This window comes from Aricia agestis, chromosome 1 (assembly GCF_905147365.1).
Source record: "Aricia agestis chromosome 1, ilAriAges1.1, whole genome shotgun sequence".
Classification (NCBI taxonomy): domain Eukaryota; kingdom Metazoa; phylum Arthropoda; class Insecta; order Lepidoptera; family Lycaenidae; genus Aricia; species Aricia agestis.
Window position 1 is genome coordinate 16,424,257 of NC_056406.1, and position 24,673 is coordinate 16,448,929.

General features: G+C 38.5%; 1 protein-coding gene across 3 annotated transcripts in view; it reads left to right on the plus strand.

Annotated features, from left to right (window-relative positions):
* Window positions 1-24,673, plus strand: part of LOC121727706 — a 185,469-nt gene that overhangs the window by 137,499 nt on the left and 23,297 nt on the right. For 2 of the 3 annotated variants that reach the window (XM_042115682.1, XM_042115690.1), the window contains 9 exons: window positions 3,959-4,180; window positions 5,694-5,885; window positions 6,105-6,228; window positions 6,389-7,075; window positions 7,181-8,745; window positions 8,977-9,122; window positions 11,111-11,311; window positions 12,311-12,437; window positions 16,928-17,112. In XM_042115682.1, the coding sequence (XP_041971616.1) occupies window positions 3,959-4,180; window positions 5,694-5,885; window positions 6,105-6,228; window positions 6,389-7,075; window positions 7,181-8,745; window positions 8,977-9,122; window positions 11,111-11,311; window positions 12,311-12,437; window positions 16,928-17,112 (3,449 nt within the window). The remainder of the gene's footprint in view (window positions 1-3,958; window positions 4,181-5,693; window positions 5,886-6,104; window positions 6,229-6,388; window positions 7,076-7,180; window positions 8,746-8,976; window positions 9,123-11,110; window positions 11,312-12,310; window positions 12,438-16,927; window positions 17,113-24,673) is intronic. The other variant, XM_042115698.1, reaches the window with a different exon arrangement.

The window sequence follows — 24,673 nt, forward strand, 5'->3', positions numbered from 1 at the left end:
TTCGACCAGCGCGGACGCCCAACGCGGCTTATGGTCGAGGCGACCCGGTTATGCTTGATGTCTGCTGACGTGGTGCGGAGGGGCGGGGAGTGTTGATGATGATTGATGTCCAGAAAGATGCGTGTTCTTGTCGGTGGTCACCAATTTAACGTTGTTAGTGGCGGCCGAAAAGGAAGATCTTCCGACCGAGCGAGATAGCATGCTCGGTCAGGCCGAAGCCCACTGACGTCATTTCAGACGTTGTATATATCTTGCCGTTCTCCGAAACTTCGATAGCGCGATGCAGGAATGTTAGGCGAATTGTGGGTACCGCCACAAATACATTACTTATCACATCTATTCATTTTCCTTAAAAGATATAATATTTTCATGTAGGTATTATATAGGTACTATATTTCCTATAAAATTATTTCCTAGTTGTGGTGCAAAATACAGCAATAGCCAATAAGGAATAATCATTCCATACAAAGTTCATACCTAATAGCAAAAACGTACGTATAGAGCCACTATATCTAAGAACAAAATTCGTTTAAAGAGAATCTAGCACAGCAAAAATTTTAACAACAAAACAAAAGTACACCGTATTTTAAGGATAAGAAAAGTTTAAGTGTAAAGGTGAGTATAAAATAAATTGAGGTAAATGTGTGTCATAAGCAGGTAATGTTTTACGGGCGTTTGGCGCCGAGACTTGACCCTGGAAATTGCCGCCGTTTCCCGCCGCGCCCAACCCGAGAGGACTTCACATTTTATTTCTCACAAATGTATGAACATTTAAGAAGTAACTGTCGTAAAATTAAATTTTATTGTAATTGCTGAAGAATCGCTCTGGCAAATGAAGCTTTTTATACGGTCTCTTAAACATTGTAGGGAGCTGAAGGATCCTCAAATTGGGATTTAAATTAGGTGGGACGACGTCTATATGTAATTTATTGTTTTTATTGACGAAATGTACCCACATGTTTTTACCATTACCACATTAATATAGTAGCTAATTATAACATGATTCTTTTACATTTTCCATATTAATCCAACGATATTATTTGACAAGCAAGCAGCTATAAAATATTTCTTAAGCATATTTTATCGGTTACCGACAACTTAAAATCAATGTCGAAATGAAATTACAGCTCGACGCGTCGTCCGCCGGCGACTACAACTAACAGAAGTTCAAGCCGCGAGTACTTAATTGACCAAGTTTCGCTCAATTTAAAAACTAAATGGATTCCGGGCAAGTTGTGAACTTCGACAATTCGGATCCTTTAAAATTGAGCAGCTGTACTAGCCAGTAAATCTATTAAGTTGGAGAATTGTCACCGCTTCCATAATTATTTTTTTCTATTGCGTTTTTGTTAGTGAAATAATTAAACCAAAATTTACAGATGCATGTTCACTGTTCACGGGTACTTACAAAGACCTTATATCATAGAGGAATTATACATAATATTATGTATAATAATTGGTCCATGCTAATGATAATGACTGCATAACAAGTATGTAATCGTAAGACTGCTAAATACACAGCAACATAGAACTCTTATATGAAATCCGCAAAATATTTCGTCCAACTTACGATGGGCTGATTGATCTTTGAAAAGCTTACGCGCGGCGCGTCTGCATTGTGTGCGCGCTATTATGTCGCGGGCGGCGCGGCGTAGCGGGCGGCGTAGCGCGTGCTACGTACACGGCCATCAGCTGGGGTCGACGCCCGGGGGTGCGCCGGGGGTTGCACTTCCGCCTCGCCGCACTCATTTCCGCATAAGCAGCGCCTTACGCCTACCTCGCCTTATCGAGATATCCTCCAGATCGCACGACCGCGATAATTTATATTCCGACGCGCCGCTCGGACGTCGAACTAAATTAACTGGAAAATGTAGCTATCTGTACAACTCGTGTACACCGATAGAACTACGACGACGTAAGAAAACTCGAAGCTCCGACTAATCAACGTAAACCGGGCGAGTTAAAAAGGAGGAACACGATTTAAGTCCCCCTTAAAAGTTTCCAAAGTGGAGGAGTGTGGGTGAAATAAAACAAAGGCGAGCACGCGCCCGCCGCGGCACTCATGGTGAGTGCTCTGCTTTGTGGCAGGCCGGGCGATACAATGCGAGACGCCATACCTACAGTACGCGCCTATCCAGGCCAGGAGCGAGCGCACGACTCACGCTCCTATTAAAATATCGGAGCCTTCGAATGATGACCACTTCACGTGCTCCAAAAACAGCACCGTAACCACACGCACGTTAAACTTACAGCATTATCGAAACAATGTTTGAAATTGCTGGCAATATTTTTATTTTTATAACGATACGCAATTGCAGCAAAACTGTGCTGTACAGATAAAAAACTTCTAAATAAACGGCGCAATTTTCAATGTACTATAAAAATAACACTTAGGCGGAACGAGAGCGGGCTCCAGAGATCATTAGAGGCGAACACTAATGAAGCCCTCCACGTCTGTGATGTAAGAAACTCTCTATCGGGACCCACTTCCACTCATATAATACGTACTTATCGGCACACCTTCTTTCACATTCGAGAGCTCATGTGAGGAAAAAGGTCACTTCATTTTATATTTTTCTTTTGTTTTTAAGTACAGGCTGAAGCGTGTAATAATTTAGAAGTACCCTTAGGGGATACACGTGTAATATTTGTGTAACATGACAAAAATATCATAAAGAAAACTGAAAAAGGCGATATGCAAAATAATTATATTTTGTTTCATATATACGATTATAGTACTGTCCGTGTCGTATATAAAGAGAATTTAATGAATCATGTAAGATTATTATGTATCATGTAAGATTATAATTTATAGGACGGATTATAATTTATAGGACGGAGGTCATCTGTAAAACCTTTGAACGAATTGAAAAGCCTACTCTATAATATTATAGGGATTAAGTATGACGGTTTCAGTAGAGAAAAGCCTAAATGACCGATCCCAAATTTAATGACAGAACGGATTTTACGGGCAAAGTTATTCGCCAACGACTTTAACCCTTATAAAAATCTGTAATTACATTTTTAAGTAGGTACTTCTCGATGTTATCTTATAAAACTCAAGCACATAATTAGACTTTAGGTACAACCACAGATTTTAGAAGTAAGGTACAACGTTCACTAAGCTTACAGTTGTCGTAATTATTTTCTCTCCATAACCTACGATGTTACAAAAGGTCTTAGGATTTAGTTAATAGAGGAATCAGTAAAAGTTACGTAGAAATAAGTTTCAATATTACTGCTGGATGAGTTCAATAAGTATACGCGGGATATATTATACTGAATCACAATAAGATTGAAATGGATTCGAACTGTAATGGATTCCTGGCAATATTAAGTGACTAGCTCGAACGGTACAAGTAGGTTAGGAGTATTCTTCTAATCTAGTTTAAATTGCGAAGCTTTTGCCGTCCAGCGAGCTAGAAATAAGTTCAATTGACTATTAACTGTTTCCTTTGTTTTCTCTGTATGTTTTATCGTATATGAATATAGGTATTGGAAAAAGTGTCTTCGAGTTGGATCTAAATTGGAATTTGGACATTATGGTTCATTGAAGCTTTTGATATCTTGTACCATCGAGGAAATTGACTCCTGGGCAGTTGACATACCAACGTCATTTGGTCGGATCATGTCAATTCAATGTTAATAATAATAATAATTAGTGTGATCTGTCGTGTTGGGCCGACGTGTTGATGTAACGCGACCAAACTACGTACGAGAAGTGGACTCGACTAGGAATCAACTTCTCTGAAATTTATACATGGAATATAAATCGTAGACTTACTTTTTACCTGAAAAGTAAAAACTTACTTTATAATTTCTGATAGTCATATTCCAATCCCATCACCAATACTTGACTGAAACTATCTAACTAACTTAACAGCCTTAAAAACACTAGATCTATGTAATCTTAGACACGGTTTATGGTTTACTTATCTTCATTTCCTATGATTTCCAGCGGGTGCGACGACGTGCAACGTTCGCTGGAGCTGCTGGACCAGGTGCTGAGCGAGTACGACGAAGGGGAGCCGCGCTCACTGGAGCCCACCGCCGTCGTCCCGCCCACTCCGGCCACTCCGGCCACTCCGGCTACTCCAGCCACGCCCGGCACTGACGACGACTCGCCGCTCGCCGGACACACGTCCGAAGACGATGGATACATGAGCATGAACGGCAGACGGTGAGAATCCCACTATAAATAATTAGAACAATGACCACGACGTAAAAGGCAGAGTGTGATCGATGGCATTAGCAGTATCTGACCTCACATAATTATGCTTCTACGAAAGCTTTCAATTATTTTAATACTTCTTTATTATAAGATTAATCTATCTTGAGCTGAGTTTCACTGCTCAATTTATTCTAGTAAATCAATGATGGTAAATCAATTATGATGAGCTAGTCAATGATGATTTAAGAAGAACCCAAGAATAGTTAAAACGAACAAGAGTTTTGGGTTAATAATAATCTTTGTGCAGTTTCGTAGCCAATACATAAGAAATCGGTACGAAATACTTTTAAACGAGAATAATTTTATATACCGTACCAAAAAACCAATGGGGATTGTCCATTTTTTTTTAATTTTGCTCATTACAAAAACATTTCGAGGAATAAGGTCAGTGATCGTTTTTCTGTATATAAACGAAAAAAATACCCATTAGTTACTTATATTTTTGTACAAATATGTTTAACCTTTGTTTGACCTTCAATGGCGTTAAATTAGCAATAAATTCGACCAACATTACGTTTCGAACTTTTGGTAGGCTTCTCGTATCAGCTTTCACATAATAAGAACTTAAATTTGACGAAACAGCCATTATAAATAAGATTGAAAGGAAAAAACATACTGCAGAGGTCAATTATTGGCCGCCGATGATGACGTCAGAGCGAAACTTTAAAAATTTATTGAGAAAAAACTAGCCAATGAATTTCAAAATTATTTAATTTATATTCTTAAAATACCCTATTTTAACGAAAAAAAATATAAAAAGTACATGTGATTTTTTTTGGACAATGCCCATTGATGATAAAGTCTATTACAATAATTAATACGCACGATCATTGCTTGTAATAACTAATAAGAAAGTTGATATTTACATTTTACTACAGTATATTTATTAACAATGCACAAAATCGTTAAACATAATAATTGCAATTTTATTATAGCCAATTTACTAGATTTCTCAGCAGAAACAGAAAAGATTTGTGCCAATTTCTAAATAGGCACAGTTGATTAGCTTTGAGTTAGTACCTTACTACACTCTACAGTGAAAGTCATCTCGACTTAGAGTGTGACTAATTATGTGATAGTATCTACATAGAAGGCGATAGTCAATAACTGTGTACAAATGGTATGAACAATGAAAATGACTAGTGTCTAGCATCATAAAAAGAGGGTACTATCATGGTACCAATTTGATTTCTTCCAAATCCTCAGTTCATCGTTACTAAGGTTTGTTCTTTGGCCTGTGGGTTGAGCAAAGACAAGTACTAGCTATTCGTAAAGTTATCGAGAGAGAATTTTTAAAAATAATGTTAGTCCCATGTTATAGCGAATATGTATGAGACGAATTCGATAGTAATTCGTAATGCTATCGAAATTGTAATTATCAAACATTTATGTACTGATACTCCATACACGAGATACAGGCCATGCCTTTAATATACTAATTCACAACACTTAAATATTTCAGAGCGAAGTTCGCGCTGGGATTCCGTCCGACCGAGGAGCGGGAAGAGCCGTCTCCGCCGGACCCGCTGTATCCGCGCTCCCCGCACTCCCCCCACTCCCCGCACTCCCCACACTCCCCGCACTCCCCACACTCCCCGCACTCCCCGCCGCCGCCTGAGGAGGCCGAGAGGATCATCTCCACACTATTGCCTAAGTAAGTTCCTCTCATAATACGCTTACCTACTTCTACATGACATACATACATTGACATGTAAAACAAAAGTCAATACTCAAACAATTAAACAAAAGAAAATAAAGGAGATATGTAATGGTCTAAGTTATATTACTTGAAGAGACAGTTACACAAGTATCTCGGAATTTAATAAACTTAGGTAGTAAATGTAATCTGATAAATTTCTTTCTCTAATTTCAGGGTATCACCTGCAAATTCTGCGAAGCGGTCGATATCGATTGAACGTAGGGAGGCAGAGGAAAAGTTGGACTCTATAATCAGCATCAACGGTGTCACTACAGCAACACAAACACAAACCACTTTTGTAAGTTTTGTTACATGCCATATCCCTGAAGTCTACCTCTAAAAAGTACAACAGAATTATTCCTTGCCTGTTTACTACATGACAATAATTCATAATATTATGCAATAATTATACATCACATAATTTTTCTTTATTTTGATGATCCTTACTCATTTTTCAGCCAAAGACGAGGCACCAACGTCCCTACGGGTGGGACAAAGAGAACGAAACGAACGGCTTCCACCAAGTGCAAGTGCCTCCGTACAAGTTTTCGTCGTTACAGCACGGCGCGAGGCCGCCGCAGCCCGACACCGCACCCACGTGGCTGCCTCCTCGACACACAGCGCCGCCAATCAATCAAAGAAAGTCGCCCAGCTTCGATAGCCCGCCCGTGTTCCCATTTATGGGCTTCTCCAGCGAATTCAGCGACAAACCGTACAATGAACACCCTGTAACGATATATCCAGGACCTAACATACAATACAATAGACAGTCACACTCACCGACGTACAAAATTTCACCATCCAATACTAAAAGTATCGAAAAGAAAACAAACAGCACCAAACATGATAGCAGATCAGACGGTGAAATTTTGTCACCGAAAACTAAAATACCACCGCGAACTCTCGCCAGTTCTATGGAAAGACATAGAGAAGTGTGTAGAGGATCTGCAGAGGATCTTATTGAAAGGTGCAAGCCACGAGCCGTGAACAAAAGCAAGGACGAGGAGCATTTTTCTGACGATTCCCTCGAAGAGTCGTTTCCACCACCACCGCCCGCAGTTACCACGCCTTCAAAACGAAATTCAATCGCTTGGGAAGTATCCCTCGACGGCGATGATCCTCTTCTCACTCCAGGAAGCACAAAGGTATTCGTTATTTATTTTAACACTGTGCCTCTGAAAGTGTAAGTACATCAAAATAAGAATACTTCGATTAATGAATAATTTCTAAGCCAATACATTTTTTTTCAGGTAATAGGCAGACGAAGAAGAAAATCAGGGGATCAGTCTCACTCGAGCACGAGTTCTATTCCACAACGAGTAGACGATGATTGGGGGGAAGAATACTGGCCGCCTCCACCTCCGTTATCGCAGTGCGAGACCCCGGCTTCGCCCACATCTGACGTAGATAATGAGCGTCGAGCCCCAGATATGGGCACATATATCATAAGAAAGGGTAAAAGTAGAAAACAATTGCCGAGCTTTAATAAGAGTCCTAATAATAAAGCACATACAAATACAAACAATTTTTCACATAGTCACAGCTTGAATAGAAGCACTGACAAGTCCATAGATGGTTCTAGTATTTCTTTAAGTGGGTCAGGATCTGTAGGTTCATACAACTCGAGACCGAGCTCAGACTTGAGCCTACCGCAGTCCCGATACAGTGTCGATTTGAATTCAAGACTAAGTCGAGAACTAAATACGCCTAATTCTAGATATAGCATAGATCTTTGTACACCGAATTCTAGGTTAAGTAAGGAAATGACGTCACCTAAGTCTAGATTAAGTTTAGATCTTAACAACGGCCCAGACAGATACATAAACCCCGATTACTACGCTCACAGCCCCAAAAGTAGAAAAAGTAATGATAAAGTGTGTATGCCGGGATCCAAGAGCAATATGCAGATACAGAATAAACTGTCACCCCAAAATAGATTTACCGATTTTAAGAAGTATTCTTCTACCTTTGATAATATACAATCGTTAATAAAGGAGGGTAAAGTAGAGGAGGCTCCGCAAACGGAGTGTAATGAAACTGTCAGTGAACTTTCAACCGTTGCCCCTAATATGGTGCGCGTGATATCGCTGCCGGCCCTCGGAGCCGAGGGCGACAGCAATAGCGCGAGCCGCCAAGCGCTCATAACGACGGTCGAGGAGGAGGAAGACCAGGAGAGCGGCGAGCCCGAATCCAGTGGCGAAACCTCCCCGCTTCGCAAGATAGAAAATAATATTAGTGCTATACTAAGTCAAGGTCGGGACCAAAAACATTTTACACCTTATATGCCAAAAGACTGGAACATCCACAGGGATGAGTACTGTGATGAAATATCGAAGGATATTTTAGAAAACAATTTCCGGTATAGCTCTAGGGAAAAGCAGAAAAGGCACGACATTCAAAAGTCATCCAGTCACAATGAAATACAAAGTCAGAGGTCGATAGACCGAAGGGACCGGTCGTCCGGACGACGGTCGAACAGCATGCACAAATCTACTAGCGCTAAGGAAATGCCCGTCAGTTTGATGCGCCAGCCCTCCTCCTCTGACTCGGCAGTATCGAGTGGGGGAGATTTTCCTCTGAATGTTCAAGTAGTCGAGCACGCGTATAAGCACAACCAGCTGCCGCCTTCACCCAATAAGACTCACGACAGGGGACCGTTGCCGCAAACGCCGGAATCGCCGAAATTCCCCCCGCTGCCACCTTCGCCTGTACAGGAGGTGGAAGATGAGTACACAGAAATAATGCAACCTCCAGAGAGGAGGCAATCCAAAAAGGCCGACACGTTGCCGACACCGACCATGGAAATCAGAAGAAGGTAAATAAAATAAGGACATAGTTGAAATCATACATGAAAGCTTTAAATTATAAAAATGCTAAAGTATCATTACTATCCATAAAATTATTTTCTCCTTTTTACAAACCTGTTAGCTTACACAACGAGACGTGATCTTAACAATTCAAATGGTTTAACTGCATACGGAGCTCTCGGTTGGCGATTGCTTCTCTATCTTGTCTCGTTTCTTACTTCCATATTTTGACATTTCAGGCCCTCAGAGCCACCAGCCGTACCGCCACACAGAGACACAACCAATAGCCTGAAAACGCGATCCATGGAAACCAGCTACAGCAAAAATAGAAGGAGTAGTGGAAACTTCAAGTCTGGCTCAACAGACAGAAGGACATTACCCACAGGTAACATTATTTAATCACAACTAAGTATAGTCTGACAAGAAAGTGAAGAAATTAAAAAGTGGCAACATCGTAGTGTCATCCCTTTTTTCTTACATTGATTTGAAAGGGATGACACTACGATGTTGCCGCTTTTTAATTTCTTCACTTTCTTGACAGACTTTACTTACCTGTTTCAAATGTATTAATTGTTGTATTATATTAAACAGTGATCGATTTTATTAATTGATACATGTAGCGACGACGAACTTTCTATAGATACTTATTTTATTTTTAATGTTATAAATCTGAAGATTGTTTAATGTTTATCTCAGGAGTTACTGGTCCGATTTGAAAAATTGTTTCAGTGTTAGATAGCTGATTTATCGAGGAAGGCTATATATTATCAGGGTAAAACTCATATGACCGAAGAAAAGAGGAAAATGTGGAAATAAAACAGTAAAAAATATTTGAAAGTGGTTAATATCTCACAAACTACTGGAGCAATTTTTATGTTATTCGGCACAGATATAGAGAAGACCACGTGATTAGAATATTTAAAAATGTACGGTTTCCGTGAAGTTCCTAATTGACGCGGGTGTAGGCGGCACGTCTAGTTAAGAATATACTGACATCTCATTAATTGATAAAAAAAATCAGTAATGCGCTACGACGAAACACCCATGGCACATAAGTTGGGGAAAAAGTTTGTTCGCATTTTATATAAAAATTCAAAAGGTTTTTTTAAAAAGTTTATTTACAATTGACTAAAGTATATAGCTGTGCTATTTTGTTCGATAACTTTTTGCGATCTCGTTGGTAGGGACATGATCCTATTGCTATAAAAATTTTGGGGCTTCTGACGAAAAAACTTCGACAAGTGGTTTTGGCAGTCCTCTTGTGATATCAACCTGACACTGCCTAAGGAATTCTGCAGCGACCGAAACAGGTGGAAATCTGAAGGTGCAAGGTCAGGACTATACGGCGTATGCATTAACACCTCCCAGCCAAACTCCTGTAATTTTTGCTGAGTGGCTAAAGATGTGTTTGGTCTAGCGTTATCATGGTGAAAGCCCCCACCCCTTCTATTGATTAATTCCGGCCGCTTCCTCTCAACTTCTTGCTTTAATCTCATCAGTAGTTCGCAGTACAGTTCAGAATTTATGGTCCTGCCTGGCGGTAACAGCTCATAATGACTAATGCCCTTCCAATCCCACCACACACACAGCATCACCTTGTTGCGTGTTAACCCCGGTTTCGCCACAGTCTGTGAAGCCTGACCGGCCTTTGTCTTGGCGTACGTGATCCATTTTTCATCACCAGTTATCAAGCTTCTTCAAAAATGGTTCGGTTTCATTACGTACTACGTCGTAATAAAGAGTAAACGGTTCATTAGGTTTCTTTCAGTGACCTCATGAAGCAAATATCGAGCTTTATTGTGTACCCAGCTGTTTTAAATGCGCCAAAACCGTTTTGTGGTCAATCCCCAGTTCTTCAGCTACATCGTAACTACTAATAATATGCCGATCTTGCTCCACTTTTTCAAAAATGTCCGTAACAGAGCGACCAGAGCGACGTATCTTTAATATCACCGGATTGAAAACGCGCTTCTCTCACAGATACTGCATTAGATCCATAAACATCACAAATGTTTTTCGCGGCTTGTGTTGCATTTTTACCTTTTTTGTAATAAAATTTTAAAATGTATCGAATTTCTTCATTAGAATCACTCATTTTAACAATAAGAAAAACAAATGAAAATCTCACATTTACCTAATTTGAATTTGGAATTGTTTTCTGTAAAATTAAAACTTTTTAATGATACCAAAATCAGTCAGATACAATTGGTATAGCCCAAGAGATTTTATTTATGACAAGTTCATACAAATTATAATGCGAAAAGACTTTTTCCCCAACCTATTATTAACCCTCAACAAAAAGTGTGACATAACCCTACCTTGTCCTCGCTCTAATCGGGTAAAGATATTCAACACCGACTTAATCGATTCCAGACTCCACCGGTACGAACGGGGCTCGTCGCCGCACGCTGCAGCGTCAGAACCGGGAGACATCAGTGCGCGGACAGCTGCAGACGTCCGCCAGCCTGCCCGAGACGCCCGTGTTCGCTCGCGGCTGCGACGTCCCCCGCACCCCGCCCAGGAACTCCACCGGTCCACCCAGAAATAACACCATGAACTCTATCCAAACTATTGGTTAGTATTTTACAGTTGTACTCTCAAAAATTGAACCCAGCCGATTCACGACCAACATTGAATTGACATAATTTGACCAAACGAAGTGAACTGCCTATGAATCCATTTCTTCGAATGTTGAATTAGACTTTAAACTCCAACCTTCGACACTCCAATTTTTTGGCATACAATTCCACCTTTTAAATGAAAATTGACAAGGAGACCATAACTATTGCCTACCTAAATAAAGTAAATAATAGGCCACTGTTATCTAGAAATAGTAGCTACAATGGTACTACGTGATACTATAACAACTAAGCTTGGCCCACGGCGGAACTGCGGGTAAAAACTAGTAAGTCAACATAGAACTCAGTTTCAGTAGCCATATTTCATAGTAAGTCATATTCATCACAAGCGGTACAGGTATTAGTTTTCCTTATAGTTTCGGTGTGGTTGGTTATTTATTTAAATTATTACAATAGGGATCATCAGTGTCACAGGATCCCGGCACTAGATCAATCCTGTGTTACAGTAACTCTAGGAAACGCACTCCGCAGACCGCAGTAGGTACCTCTATGTAAACATGTTTGAATCCAGCATCCATTGGCTACAGTCCACATCACCACTATTGCGCAGGAAATTGAATTGCCTCGGCAATAATACCGATTTAAAGGCTATATTGCTATTTTATATAACTACATCTAGATTCTAGTTCGATATTGAGGAACCCGGCATAAACAGATAAATATTATAAGAATATGCGTACTATCTGATCAAATATATGCTCGTCTCTCCGTAGAGCCACCGCTATACGGAGACTGGAGAGAGACAAGTCTTTCCTTGTTATAATTGTAATATTGTTAATGTCTACTGTGCCCAATAAATTGTAAAAAATAAATAAATAAAATAAGTAAGTACCTACATAAATGTGCTCCTACGTTTGCCACGCAACACGCGAAGCATCAACAGCGAAGACACTATAGCATAATAAGTTACTCAAACGAGCCCATGTTCCCACAGGAAGCAGCGCGACTCTCGGCGGGTACGGGCGGGGCTCGGTGATGGGCACCTCCGGCGTGTGCACCGGCGCCGACCTGCTGCGGATGGGCGGACCCGCGAGGGGCTGGTACCCGCGACAACGACACAGGTACACACAAACATCTACATTCTAATATCACTTATACAGAACAAACACTGTATTCTGTGACTATCACAGAAGTTGATTCCTACGCAGATGGTATACCAACGTAATTTGGTTGCGCTGTAATTACCCAAGTGACAAATCACGACTAATATTATAAACAATTGGCATGATGACTATTTATTTTCCATTTTAGGACTATCAGTGAAAGAATTACTCTTTAGCTTAAAAACTTCCAAGATCACAATATAAAAAAATCTAATAAAATAGTCAATAGACCTTCCCGAAATGCTCCATTGCATCCATTGCACTTTTTTAGGGTTCCGTACCCAAAGGGTAAAAACGGAACCCTATTACTAAGACTTCGTTGTATAACGGCAAAGGAAATACACAACCTGTAAAAATTTCAGATGTCAGGCTAAAGCCATTCTTGAGATAAAGCCTGGAGACAGACATACAGACGGACAGACATCGAAGTCTTAGTAAGAGGTTCCCGTTTTTACTCTTTGAGTACGGAACCCTTAAAATCAGCTTCTTAAAAATATTAAATATCCCTATTGTCATAACTTGACCAAATGACGCAGGTCCGCCATCTGCCAATGAATCGATTTCTTCAGTAACTAAAAGCTAATGTAGGTACCATAAACCATTAGACTGAGAACCAGTGTTCCACAAGCTTACGTTATAATATGTACGTTATAATATGCAACTAGGAAAGTAACATTAATTCTAGGTAGTTACTAGTTAGCAAACTCTACTTACATTTATTCGGGTCTGTCGCTGGTTCACACCACAGTTTTTCGAACCACGGTTCGAAACAGCGAAGGATTGTTTTTTAATTACCCGATTCATACCGCGGTTCGAAACAGAGAAGACCTCATTTCGAATTAGTGGATTCGAACCGCATTGTAGATAGTTCTATTAATACATATTCCTTTAAGTACAGTTAAGCTCAACATAAATAAGAAATCAAAAATATTAATTTTAAGTCTTAAGACCAAACTAAAGTAAAAATATGCGAGATGGACGCAAAAAATTCCCGACTTAATTAGCGAGTTAAATAACCATCGGTCACTGCCTGGAAACATTAAGGGTTTAAAATTTATAATAATAATAATTTTACTCCTTTTGATTGTTTTACTACTTTGTTTTTTTTTTATTTTTTTTGATTATTTTAATTTTTCGACTAAGATTTTATACAGTTATGTAATTTTAAATTTTTTTATTTACATTAAATATTATTCTTGTTGATTTGTTTAATTTTTTACTGTAATTTTATACAATTATACAGGGTGTAACAAAAACAAGTGATAATACTTTAGGGTGTGTACGTGTTGCTTGTAGAGAATTCACTGTGAAAGTAGCAGCGCTGAAAGACGAATTTTTTTTTTCACTTTTGTATGGGCAAGGGTCCGAGCGTCACGAGATTCCCCATACAAAAGGAAAAAAAAATTTGGTCTTTCAACGCTGCTACTTTCACAGTGAACTGTCTACAAGGAACACACACACACCCTAAAGTATTACCACTTATTTTTGTTACAACCTGTATAGTTTTAATTATTTTTATAAAGATTATTTTCTTTTTGAATATTTAAAATTTACGACAACCTTATTATTATTATTATTAAAGTTTCCCATTTTTTATGATTTTGAAAGAAATGTAATTTCTTTATTAAAAATGTGTTTTTATTACTTTTTGAAACCACTTTTCTATACGTCTGTACAAATAAATAAATGAGACTAAAAGTTTGTTACAATAATTAGTGGCTTAAATTCGTGGTCCGAATCCACCCGTAGCAAAAAATATTTAATTAGTGGTTTCACACCACTCCAATCACCGCGGTATGAATCGGGAATACAAAATATTTCAAAAACGGTTCTTCGCTGTTTCGAACCGCGGTTCGAAATTCTGTGGTGCGAACCAGCGAAAGACCCATTTATTCTAGGTAGTCTGTTTCATCTGCGGTTGATGAAAATATGGGCATCGTTTATTCCCATAGTGGGTTCTTTTAGTCGTGTCTGGCCGATAAGTTAGAGCAGGGGTCACCAAATGGCGGACCACGGTCCGCATCCGGACCGCCGACCCATAGTGTGCGGACCAAGCATTTTCGAAGATAAAATTCGTTAAAAATAAATTTCGGACCGCGAAGGTCATTTCATTTCTTATGTTCGGGCCACACTAACGTTTAACGTCAATGCCCAACAACGCGACAATTATCGCGATAATTTTAACGCGTTAAAGTGGGTGGCTACACTTGAACGGTCAACGTTTAATGCCCAACGGCGTTGAAAACGGCGTTGATTTTACTTAACCGACTTCAAAAAAAGGAGGTTATCAATTCGACGCGTATGTATGTAATATTCCAGAACTGCCTAATTTTCGTATATCAGCGTCTGAACAAATGTGCCAAAATATTTCAAAAGTGTAGATATTTATGTCATGTAAGTATGTATGTATGTATGTTTTATGTTTGTGTTCGCATATCTCTGGAACTACCATTGCGATTTCAGTAAATCTTTTTTTGTTGTACTAGATATTGTTTAACTTAGGGAATAGTGCAAGTTGCATCAAAATTGGTTCAGTACTTTTGGAGGTAGGGCGATTTAATTCTAAATTACTTACAATTTTGAAGTCGCTTTTATCTTTTTACTAGAAGTACCGCGCGGCTTCGCCCGCGTAATTTAGAATTTTTACGGAAACCGTACATTTTCCCATAAAAATAGTCCCTACTCCCTTCACTTGGTTTACTCTATATCTGTGTCAAATATTGCCATAAAAATTGCTTCAGTAGTTCGTAATTTCTAACATTGTCCTGAGTTTCTTCGGTCGTATTAGTCTTAGCGTGATATTAGTCTTACTCGATAAATTAGCTATCTAACACTGAAAGTTTTTAAATCGGACCAGTAGTTCCTAAGATTAGCGCGTTCAAGCAAACATACTTTTCAGGTTTATAATATTAAGTATAGATTGTTTTCAATTATCGCTTGACAAACTCGAGTCTCGATCTAGAAAACTATGAAAAGTACCAATAACAGGGTCATTATAGGCTCATAAGTCATAACCATGGGACGATGTATGGTATAATATGGTAGTGATGATGATGACGATGATGAATGTAATTTGCATAGTAGCATATGCTTTCCGTTCTTAAAACAACGCCGAAACTCCCAAACTTGTATTTATAAAGAATCAGGAGTTCTCTCAGCACCTTCCGAACCACGGTATACCAGGTATACCTCGGTGCAAAATCTTACTTGTTGGTAGCATATGCTTAGAATACTTCTGACGAAACCGAAGTCACCACATGTTTCCATATAAATTTTGAGGAGATCCCTCGATTACGCATCCTTCATCAGATCACCACTTTTATGAATATAATACCAAATTGGGAAGATACCCTATATACTTCGGACCCGCCGGAGCTATTCCCATTGTAGGCCTTCGCCCCGCGACCTCCTCTCTGAAGCGAGGAGGTGCAACTCGGCGAAGACCCTTGCAACCAGCTCCCACGGCGGGTCTCCCGACAGGGCAGTAGCTGCCACCCAGGAGACCGTACGGTACCCCCTGATGACCCTCACCGCTATGACCCGCTGCGCACTTCACAGCTGGGCCTTGTTACAAGCGGTAAGGGAATCCGCCCAAATTGGGGCACCATACATGCCTGTAGGCGGTTATACTCCGACAGACTCCGGAGTATAACCGCCTACAGGCTTCGCTGGGCCCTCCTATATTAGGCAGGAGCCGGCCCAAGTCCCAACGCTGACGCCGCCCTCACGACCTTCGGTCCCAGCTGTTGGAAGTGTGGGCCGAAGGTCCACCACCCGTCTGGAATGAGCCCAAGACATTTAAGCATCGGACTCGTCCTGACTTCCGTCTCTCCGATAAGATAAGTCGAGCTCCGGGTGGGGGTCCTTAATTGGTGACCCCTGTACTATAGTATCTCAATTCTCAATGCGTATGTATTTATATTGCTGTTGTTAATCTATCGTATCTGTCAACATATTGTCATAGTGTATTACCTTCACCGAGATGGCCGTAAAAACATGTTTATTACTTAAATTACGTACACACTTTTCTGAGTGTAATTTAAGTACTTAACAAGTGAAATCCATATCGTTGCGACAGCTTAGTTTATCTTATTATTATTATTATTCAACCTTAAGGCCGGCCGCACATATTCCGAAGTTCTGATCAGAAAAATTCGTATTTCGGACGCCCCGCCGGAATGCACTCTGTTCAAAAAATTCTGACGCCCCCGCGCCCCACTCATACATGTTGACACGTCAGAGTTCTGCTAGTATGCGGCCGGGCTAAAATATAATATAGAGATATTTAACGATTAAATGTTCTTATGTCTACATTAATTTTACATATTTATCTATTTTGATAAAAATTCCATATTCTACATTTTTAGTCAAACTCCAATACTTATTCCTAACTTCCAAATTCCTACGCATTTTCACTCTATCAAACTTGGGCTTATTTTTTTTCACAGGCCGGCATCAATCGAACATTTAGACCGGATATCGACGTCTAAGATGGCGGGCGACCACCCGGGGGGTTGGGAGGGGTCCGCCAGCCGGAAACCGCTCACTCTGCCTCCCAACTTGACGCCCAAGTTCTTCCAAAAGTCGCCAAGAGAAGCGCTAAGAAGAGTTACCAGTTTATTGATTAGAAAAGGTAAGACATACATTTTATATAAGTTAGTAGAGGTAGAAGTAAGGCTATTTAGGGAAGGGCCGGATTTATATTTTTCATGGGTATAAGCCACTTAAATTTTGCCGCCCCTATGTACGAACTCTGCCGCCATCCTAGAAGCTAGAACGCTGCATGAAGCCACCCCTAGGACGCTGCCGCCCAAACAGTGGCGGATTTAACAATAGGCTAAGTAGCCTAGGGCGGCAGATTTAGAGGGGCGGCAAATTTAGCCCCATTTTTTTATCTTACAGAAATAAAAAATCCCACCAAAAACATTTCTTGTAAAATATTGCCGAGACGATCACATATTAGGTTTACGGTTTACCCTGTGAAAAAGATATGTGATCTCATGTAGAGCGAAGCTTCTGAATCTACACGGCCTAACTCTACTGACCCTATAAATATACAGTATGGCATCGCCGTTTCGCTACCGCACAGGGTGAAACCTTGTGTGGTCGTCTCAGCAAAAATCAAAAAATGTTTTTGGTGGGATATGATTGTGAACTAAACTAACGTATTGAATTTCAAAGGTCAGTTATAGGGGCGGCAAAAATTGAATAGCCTACAGGCGGCAAATTTGTAAATCCGCCACTGCGCCCAAAGGGGATGGCCTATAATACTGCCTATACATACATCCAAAGCTGATTTAGGGTAGATAAGTTCAGTAAAACGGTTAATTCCAAAAATTCGAGTTAATTATAATAAACAACGTGTGAAATGTATCTGTATTCCATACATCATTTCAACGCAATAACACTTAACAGTTCAAAGATTAAAGTGTTAAGGTAATAGACAGACAGACGCGCTTTAACATTTTTAAAATAATATTAATAAAATAATAATAATAATTCATAAATATACAATATATAAATTGGGTCGAGCATCATTAATAAGTACTTACTTAAGTTTTTTTATTAAAAACAATAATATTATGCATCATCTATTTATCAATAATTTGCAAAATATTTAGTCTTAATTTTGCACAATCTATTAATACATATTATTTATTATCTTCTCTCTATGACCATTGACCATGTACAGTCGTTAACATCAGCAAGATGTTTTATTAATATAGTTTACAAAGTCGGTAATAGATGGCGCTAGCAGTCTGTGTAGCTATAATTTTATGTCCATTTAAATACTTTGTTATCTTTGAGAGATAGTGTTCATGACTAATTTTAGGTCAAGATATCATTATTTTACCGTTTTCTAAAAACAATTAAGTGATATTATATAAACAAAAATATTTAGGTCGTTAGATGGTACCTAACAATAACTTTGTTAGATAATAACTGTGTAATTCCTTCAGTTTTAATTGTAAACTAACTGAAATCTATAAGCTATAGTAATATAATATTATAATAATTTATTATTACAAACATGAGAGGTGGAATAATACCTAACTAAAGCATTTTTACAGATTGAACTCTCTATAAATAATTTAAATATGTAATAATAATATGAAATATCAATTTATTAAAATAAAAGGCCAGCAACACACCTGCAACTCTTGACTTCTGATGTTGCCAGTATCCATTGGCGACGGTAGTTACTTTCCATCAAGTGGGCCACTTGTTTGCTCGTTTGTCGGTTGTCCCCTAATTTTATAAAAAAATACATATCGAGTATTCTAAAGCATACCTACATGACACATTGTTATCTAGATTTTTCTGCATTGCAATTCAATTCGTTCTAACTTTTGAATCCTAAAAGTTGTTTGAATTTTATGGTATGCTCCTGACATACAGCATTATTAGCATTCAACAATCGTTATCAAACCATCTGTGTCCTAAAATAGGTGCTGTCATTGTTCTAATCTGAAAAATAAACCTACACATTCGCCTCAAAGAACAATAACACAATAAGGCGCTAACAATCGGTTAGGGGGACTCAAAGTTCGGCCCCACAATAGAATCCAGCATACAATAGATATTCTGTTACCTGCCCATCAGTATGTGCATAATATGAGCAGTGAATCAGACGCAAGTCGGCAGCGAGAAGTCACTCCCTCGTCGGAGTGACTCACACAGCAGTTCGCGTTGCGAGGGAGGATGCCAATACACCCATATTCCGTGATTAATGAAGACGCTGATTACTCTGTCATCTGACTCAACCGCTACCGAGATAAAATAACCCTTTGGCTATTTTTGCCGTTAAATTCTGATAACTTTGGAATATTGACCGCTACTAATCAGCAATGCATATTCTTGACGCATGTTTGTATCCTTTCATTATATTTAAATGGAGTGTATACTTTAAGCGAACATAATTATTGAGGCTCATTTGTTAGGACGATCACTAGAACATAATATTATTATAGTAACGTGATATTAAATAAGCCCATCTTCTAAAACAGCGTCAGCTTTAGTAGATCAAAAACTGCTGTGTAAATAGGGGTTAACTGTTAAACAAAATAAGTGTGCGGACAGAACCGGTCACCGCCAAAGATGGCAACCGGTAAGGCTTTGAGGCCGTGCGCGACGTCTGCGCCCTACTTACGAGTTGCGACCGCTCACGGCTCGCCTCCGACGATCTCACGTCTTTCACACATGGGACATGCATTTTTCTCTTCGAAAATATCACGAAAACAAAATTGCTTTTCGATGTACCACGACACCCTGGATCGGTGCCAGTGCTTTGCAGTTATTTCTAGAAACATCGAAATATTTCGTATGTAACGTAACGATAATGTGCGTGACTTTCTTTTAAAAATAAACCGTATCTGCCACTAATTAGTGTTCGATACCTCTTATCTCGGTGTAAAAAACCGATAAGAAGCCTCGCTGCAGGCGAACCTACTAGCTAAATGGAATTTTTAACGGGGAATTGTATCAAGTCAAGTCTTATATTTTTAATTTTAACTTTCCTTTGTTCGGCCGATAACGTTGATAAACTGATATCGGTTATGTGCGATAGTGCTCTTCGGATAATCATGAACATCTAATCAATATTATCTTCTATACCACTTGTGTAATATTAGGCGAACATTATCACAGGAAACTGACAACGCTATAGAAGGGAAACAATATTTTGATTATGGATGTGTCTAATAACGGATGCGACTGTATTCTATCTTTCGCTTCTTTTCCGCTAAGCGTATTGTGCTGAGTTTATCATCCTGCATTGGTGTTATTAAACTAATAAATTATTATTGTAGTTTTTAATTAATTATCCGTTGCCAAGTAACTACCAATTTCTAAAAAAAAATTTATTACCCTGCCTACAGCTGTTAATCTTACCATTAATAGAATTACGAAGTTAAATATTGAAACATTGCAAATTTTAGGAAACTAAATAACAAGTAAACAATTCACATTAAAAATTGTCTTTTTAAACTGCACACCCTTACTTATCCTTATTTTACAGAATAGACATAATAAGGTATACCTCCTTACTTCAACGACAGTCGATACCCTAATGCACTTAAGGCCACTTACCGCTTTACAGATAATGCTAACGACTTACTATGTTACTAAACAGTAAACTAATCTTCTCTTCTAACTTCTAAGCTTTCACCACTACTTGTTGCATGGTCAATTTGGATTTGTTTCCTTTAAACTCGTGCTTCTCATATTTATTTATTTTCCTTTAAAATTAAAGTCAATCCCTCAATTTAACCTATGTATAAGTATTTAAAAAATATTTCATTTGTCAATGTATATACAGTTTCACTTGAGAAAAATCGCCTTGAGATACAGACCTACTTCTCCCCTTTGCCTCAATCTTGAAATAGTTGCCAAGTGGGTACTCATTCGCAGCGAAAAGGTTTTTTTTATTTCACTTAGCCTTTAGCTGGTCACGACTTACGAAGATGCTTAGTTAATATGTATTTGTCTATACTCTATAGCTATCCATAAAAATTAAAAATAAATACCACCAGCTAAAATGCCCGGGGTTTTTATTTTAGAAGGTTTTATTTTTTAAGTAGAAGAGTATTGATTATATTCCGTAAAGCTGACTTCCCAGTGCTCATTATTCCAGTGGTGGCGTCTACGCGTTGTCGCCGGCACCCGAGCCGAATGCAAATGTCTCTACATCCGCCAGCGACCAAATATAATGTAATATCCGGACGATACCACCACGAACCAAAAATCTGTACATTATGCCATTATCAAAATTGATATTTACAAGCCATTTTGAGTAATCTCATCATTTGAAAAGATTATTTTTACAAACGTATTTTGGAAACTGCCAATTTTAGTTTTCTTTTAATTTTTATTATTATCAGAAAGGATTACTCTGAACCCTTTCCACACAATATTATTGAACATAATATGGGACCATTTATAAGCTCTGACTCACTCATTTTAGTTTTCAACGGTTCAGTACTGCTGTGGTACTGCTAAAAACACATGGAGACAAACGCATGTACAACGTTTATAGAATAAGCAACCTAAAGCTTTTTATGGACATGACTTTGTGGACGACCATCATGCCATATGGCGCCGTACAGGCGCAGCGAAAATTATTTATGACTTATAAATTTACTAGCTGTTGCCCGCGACTTCGTCCGCGTGGACTTCAGTTTATAGCGCGCGATGTCAACAAAATTGGTGTCAAAAGCTTTTATAAAAAAACCCTGGTACCCCTTAAATCAATACAGCTGTGCAGTGTGCAAACAATAAGTACTTCATTTTTGTATGTTAAACTTTATAGCCCCCCAATTACACAACTTTACCCATAAACTATTTATCATTGATGGTTTAGCCCCAATTTCACCAACGTCTGTTAGTGTTAACAGGGCCTCTATCATGAGCTCTTAAATCCATTCACTTTACGTCCTTATACTTACTGCATAAGGACGTAAAGTGAATGGATTTAAGAGCTCATGATAGAGGCCCAGCTTGTTAAAATATCCTGTCTTCTCTTTCATTCATATGAAAAACGAAACAGCTAACGTGATACTAATTCGAGCATTAACTTTAACAGTCGTTGGTGAAATTTGGTCTTAAGGTTACGTCACTGCCTGCACAGATAAAGTACTGAGTTATTTAATATCGTAGAATAGATATAACAATCGAAAAAAATCGAGACTTAAATGTAAGATGATACCACCTCTTATAGAAAGACTTTTGAGCAAGCGTCAGCGCGATGTAGAAGACGCACGGCGCCATCTATTATGAATTTTTTGAACAAATTTACGACCCTTACAACCCTTTTTTCCAGTAAAAAAGTAGCCTATGTCCTTTCTCAGGCTTTAGACTATCAGTATACAAAATTTCATTACAATCGGTTCGGTAGTTTTGGCGTTTGGCGTGAAAGCGAGACTGACAGACAGACAGACAGACAGAGATACTTTCGCATTCATAATATTAGTACAGATTATGTGCACACTGCACAGCTGTTTTTGGGTATTTTGATTAATTAAGGGCCGTGCTACACCGGAATGGCAGCGGCGAGGCGAGCACTTTCAGCGCTGCCATTCCGGTGTAGCGCGCTGCGCGGCCCTAAGAGGGGTACCACTTACCAGGGTTTTAAAAAGTTTTTAAATTTGACACAAATTTTGTTGACACCGCGCGCTATAAACTAAAGTCCACGCGGACGAAGTCGCGGGCAACAGCTAGTTATGAATAAAAACAATAATATATAATAAAGTAGGTATGATTAGTTCTGTTACAATAATAAAGTAAAAAATAAAGCGCCATCTGTTTTCATATATTAGAATTAAAATGTTGATTGCATTGATATATTTTCTGGATGGAATATAGGCCAACACAACACACTCGAACTCCTTAGAAATGCAGTAGGAGTTCTATAAGATAAGATAGATTGATTATTATTATAGCAAGTGATAATATTATTAAACATAATATTCTAACGTATTAAAAACTATAAACAAAAACATAATAACTAATAAGTATGATTAGTTCTATGTTACAACGAAGTTAAAAAGAAAAGCGCCATCTGTTGAATCGTATTAGAACTAAAATGTTCATTGCATCGCGTCGATATATTTCTGGATTTTTTATAATATTATACATAAAATATATTTAAGATTTTTGAAATATTATTTTAATACACATCCAAGACACAGGAACATTGAAAACTTTTTGTTCCGCCTGCGGGACTCGAACCCAGGACCCCCGGGATGAGCGCTGGCCACGCGCAATGCGAAGTAATTTTCATCGATATTTTCATGGAAATAAGATATTTTCCCACATCAAAATGTAGCCTATGTCCTTTCTCAGACTCTAGAATAACTGTGTACAAAATTTCATTGCAATCGGTTCAGTAGTTTTGGCGTGAAAGCGAGACAGACAGACAGACAGACAGACAGAGATACTTTCGCATTTATAATATTAGTATAGTTCTATAAGATAAGATAGATTGATTATTATTATAGCAAGTGATAATATTATTAAACATAATATTCTAACGTATTAAAAACTATAAACAAAAACATATAACTAATAAGTATGATTAGTTCTATGTTACAAAGAAGTAAAAAAAGCGCCATCTGTTGAATCGTATTAGAACTAAAATGTTCATTGCATCGCGTCGATATATTTCTGGATTTTTTATAATATTATACATAAAATATATTTAAGATTTTTGAAATATTGTTTTAATACACATCCAAGACCCAGGAACATTGAAAACTTTTTGTTCCGCCTGCGGGACTCGAACCCAGGACCCCCGGGATGAGCGCTGGCCACGCGCAATGCGAAGTAATTTTCATCGATATTTTCATGGAAATAAGATATTTTCCCACATCAAAATGTAGCCTATGTCCTTTCTCAGACTCTAGAATAACTGTGTACAAAATTTCATTGCAATCGGTCCAGTAGTTTTGGCGTGAAAGCGAGACAGACAGACAGACAGACAGACAGAGATACTTTCGCATTTATTAACTAATAAGTATGATTAGTTCTATGTTACAACGAAGTAAAAAAAAGCGCCATCTGTTGAATCGTATTAGAACTAAAATGTTCATTGCATCGCGTCGATATATTTCTGGATTTTTTATAATATTATACATAAAATATATTTAAGATTTTTGAAATATTGTTTTAATACACATCCAAGACCCAGGAACATTGAAAACTTTTTGTTCCGCCTGCGGGACTCGAACCCAGGACCCCCGGGATGAGCGCTGGCCACGCGCAATGCGAAGTAATTTTCATCGATATTTTCATGGAAATAAGATATTTTCCCACATCAAAATGTAGCCTATGTCCTTTCTCAGACTCTAGAATAACTGTGTACAAAATTTCATAGCAATCGGTTCAGTAGTTTTGGCGTGAAAGCGAGACAGACAGACAGACAGACAGACAGACAGACAGAGATACTTTCGCATTTATAATATTAGTATAGATAATTTATGTTACCCACTCTACTTTTTTCGCATAAAAATGATATTCTTGGTACGTAGGGTGAATAAAGGAGTTTGAACCATTTAGATTTTAGACAAAACAGGCGTCATAAAATTTTCATTGTGTTACATCTTTTACCTACATATTTTATTGCTTTATTGGGCTTTACTATTTGGAATTAAAGAAATATAAAAATAATAATTATTATAAAGAAGCTCAGAAGCTACTGT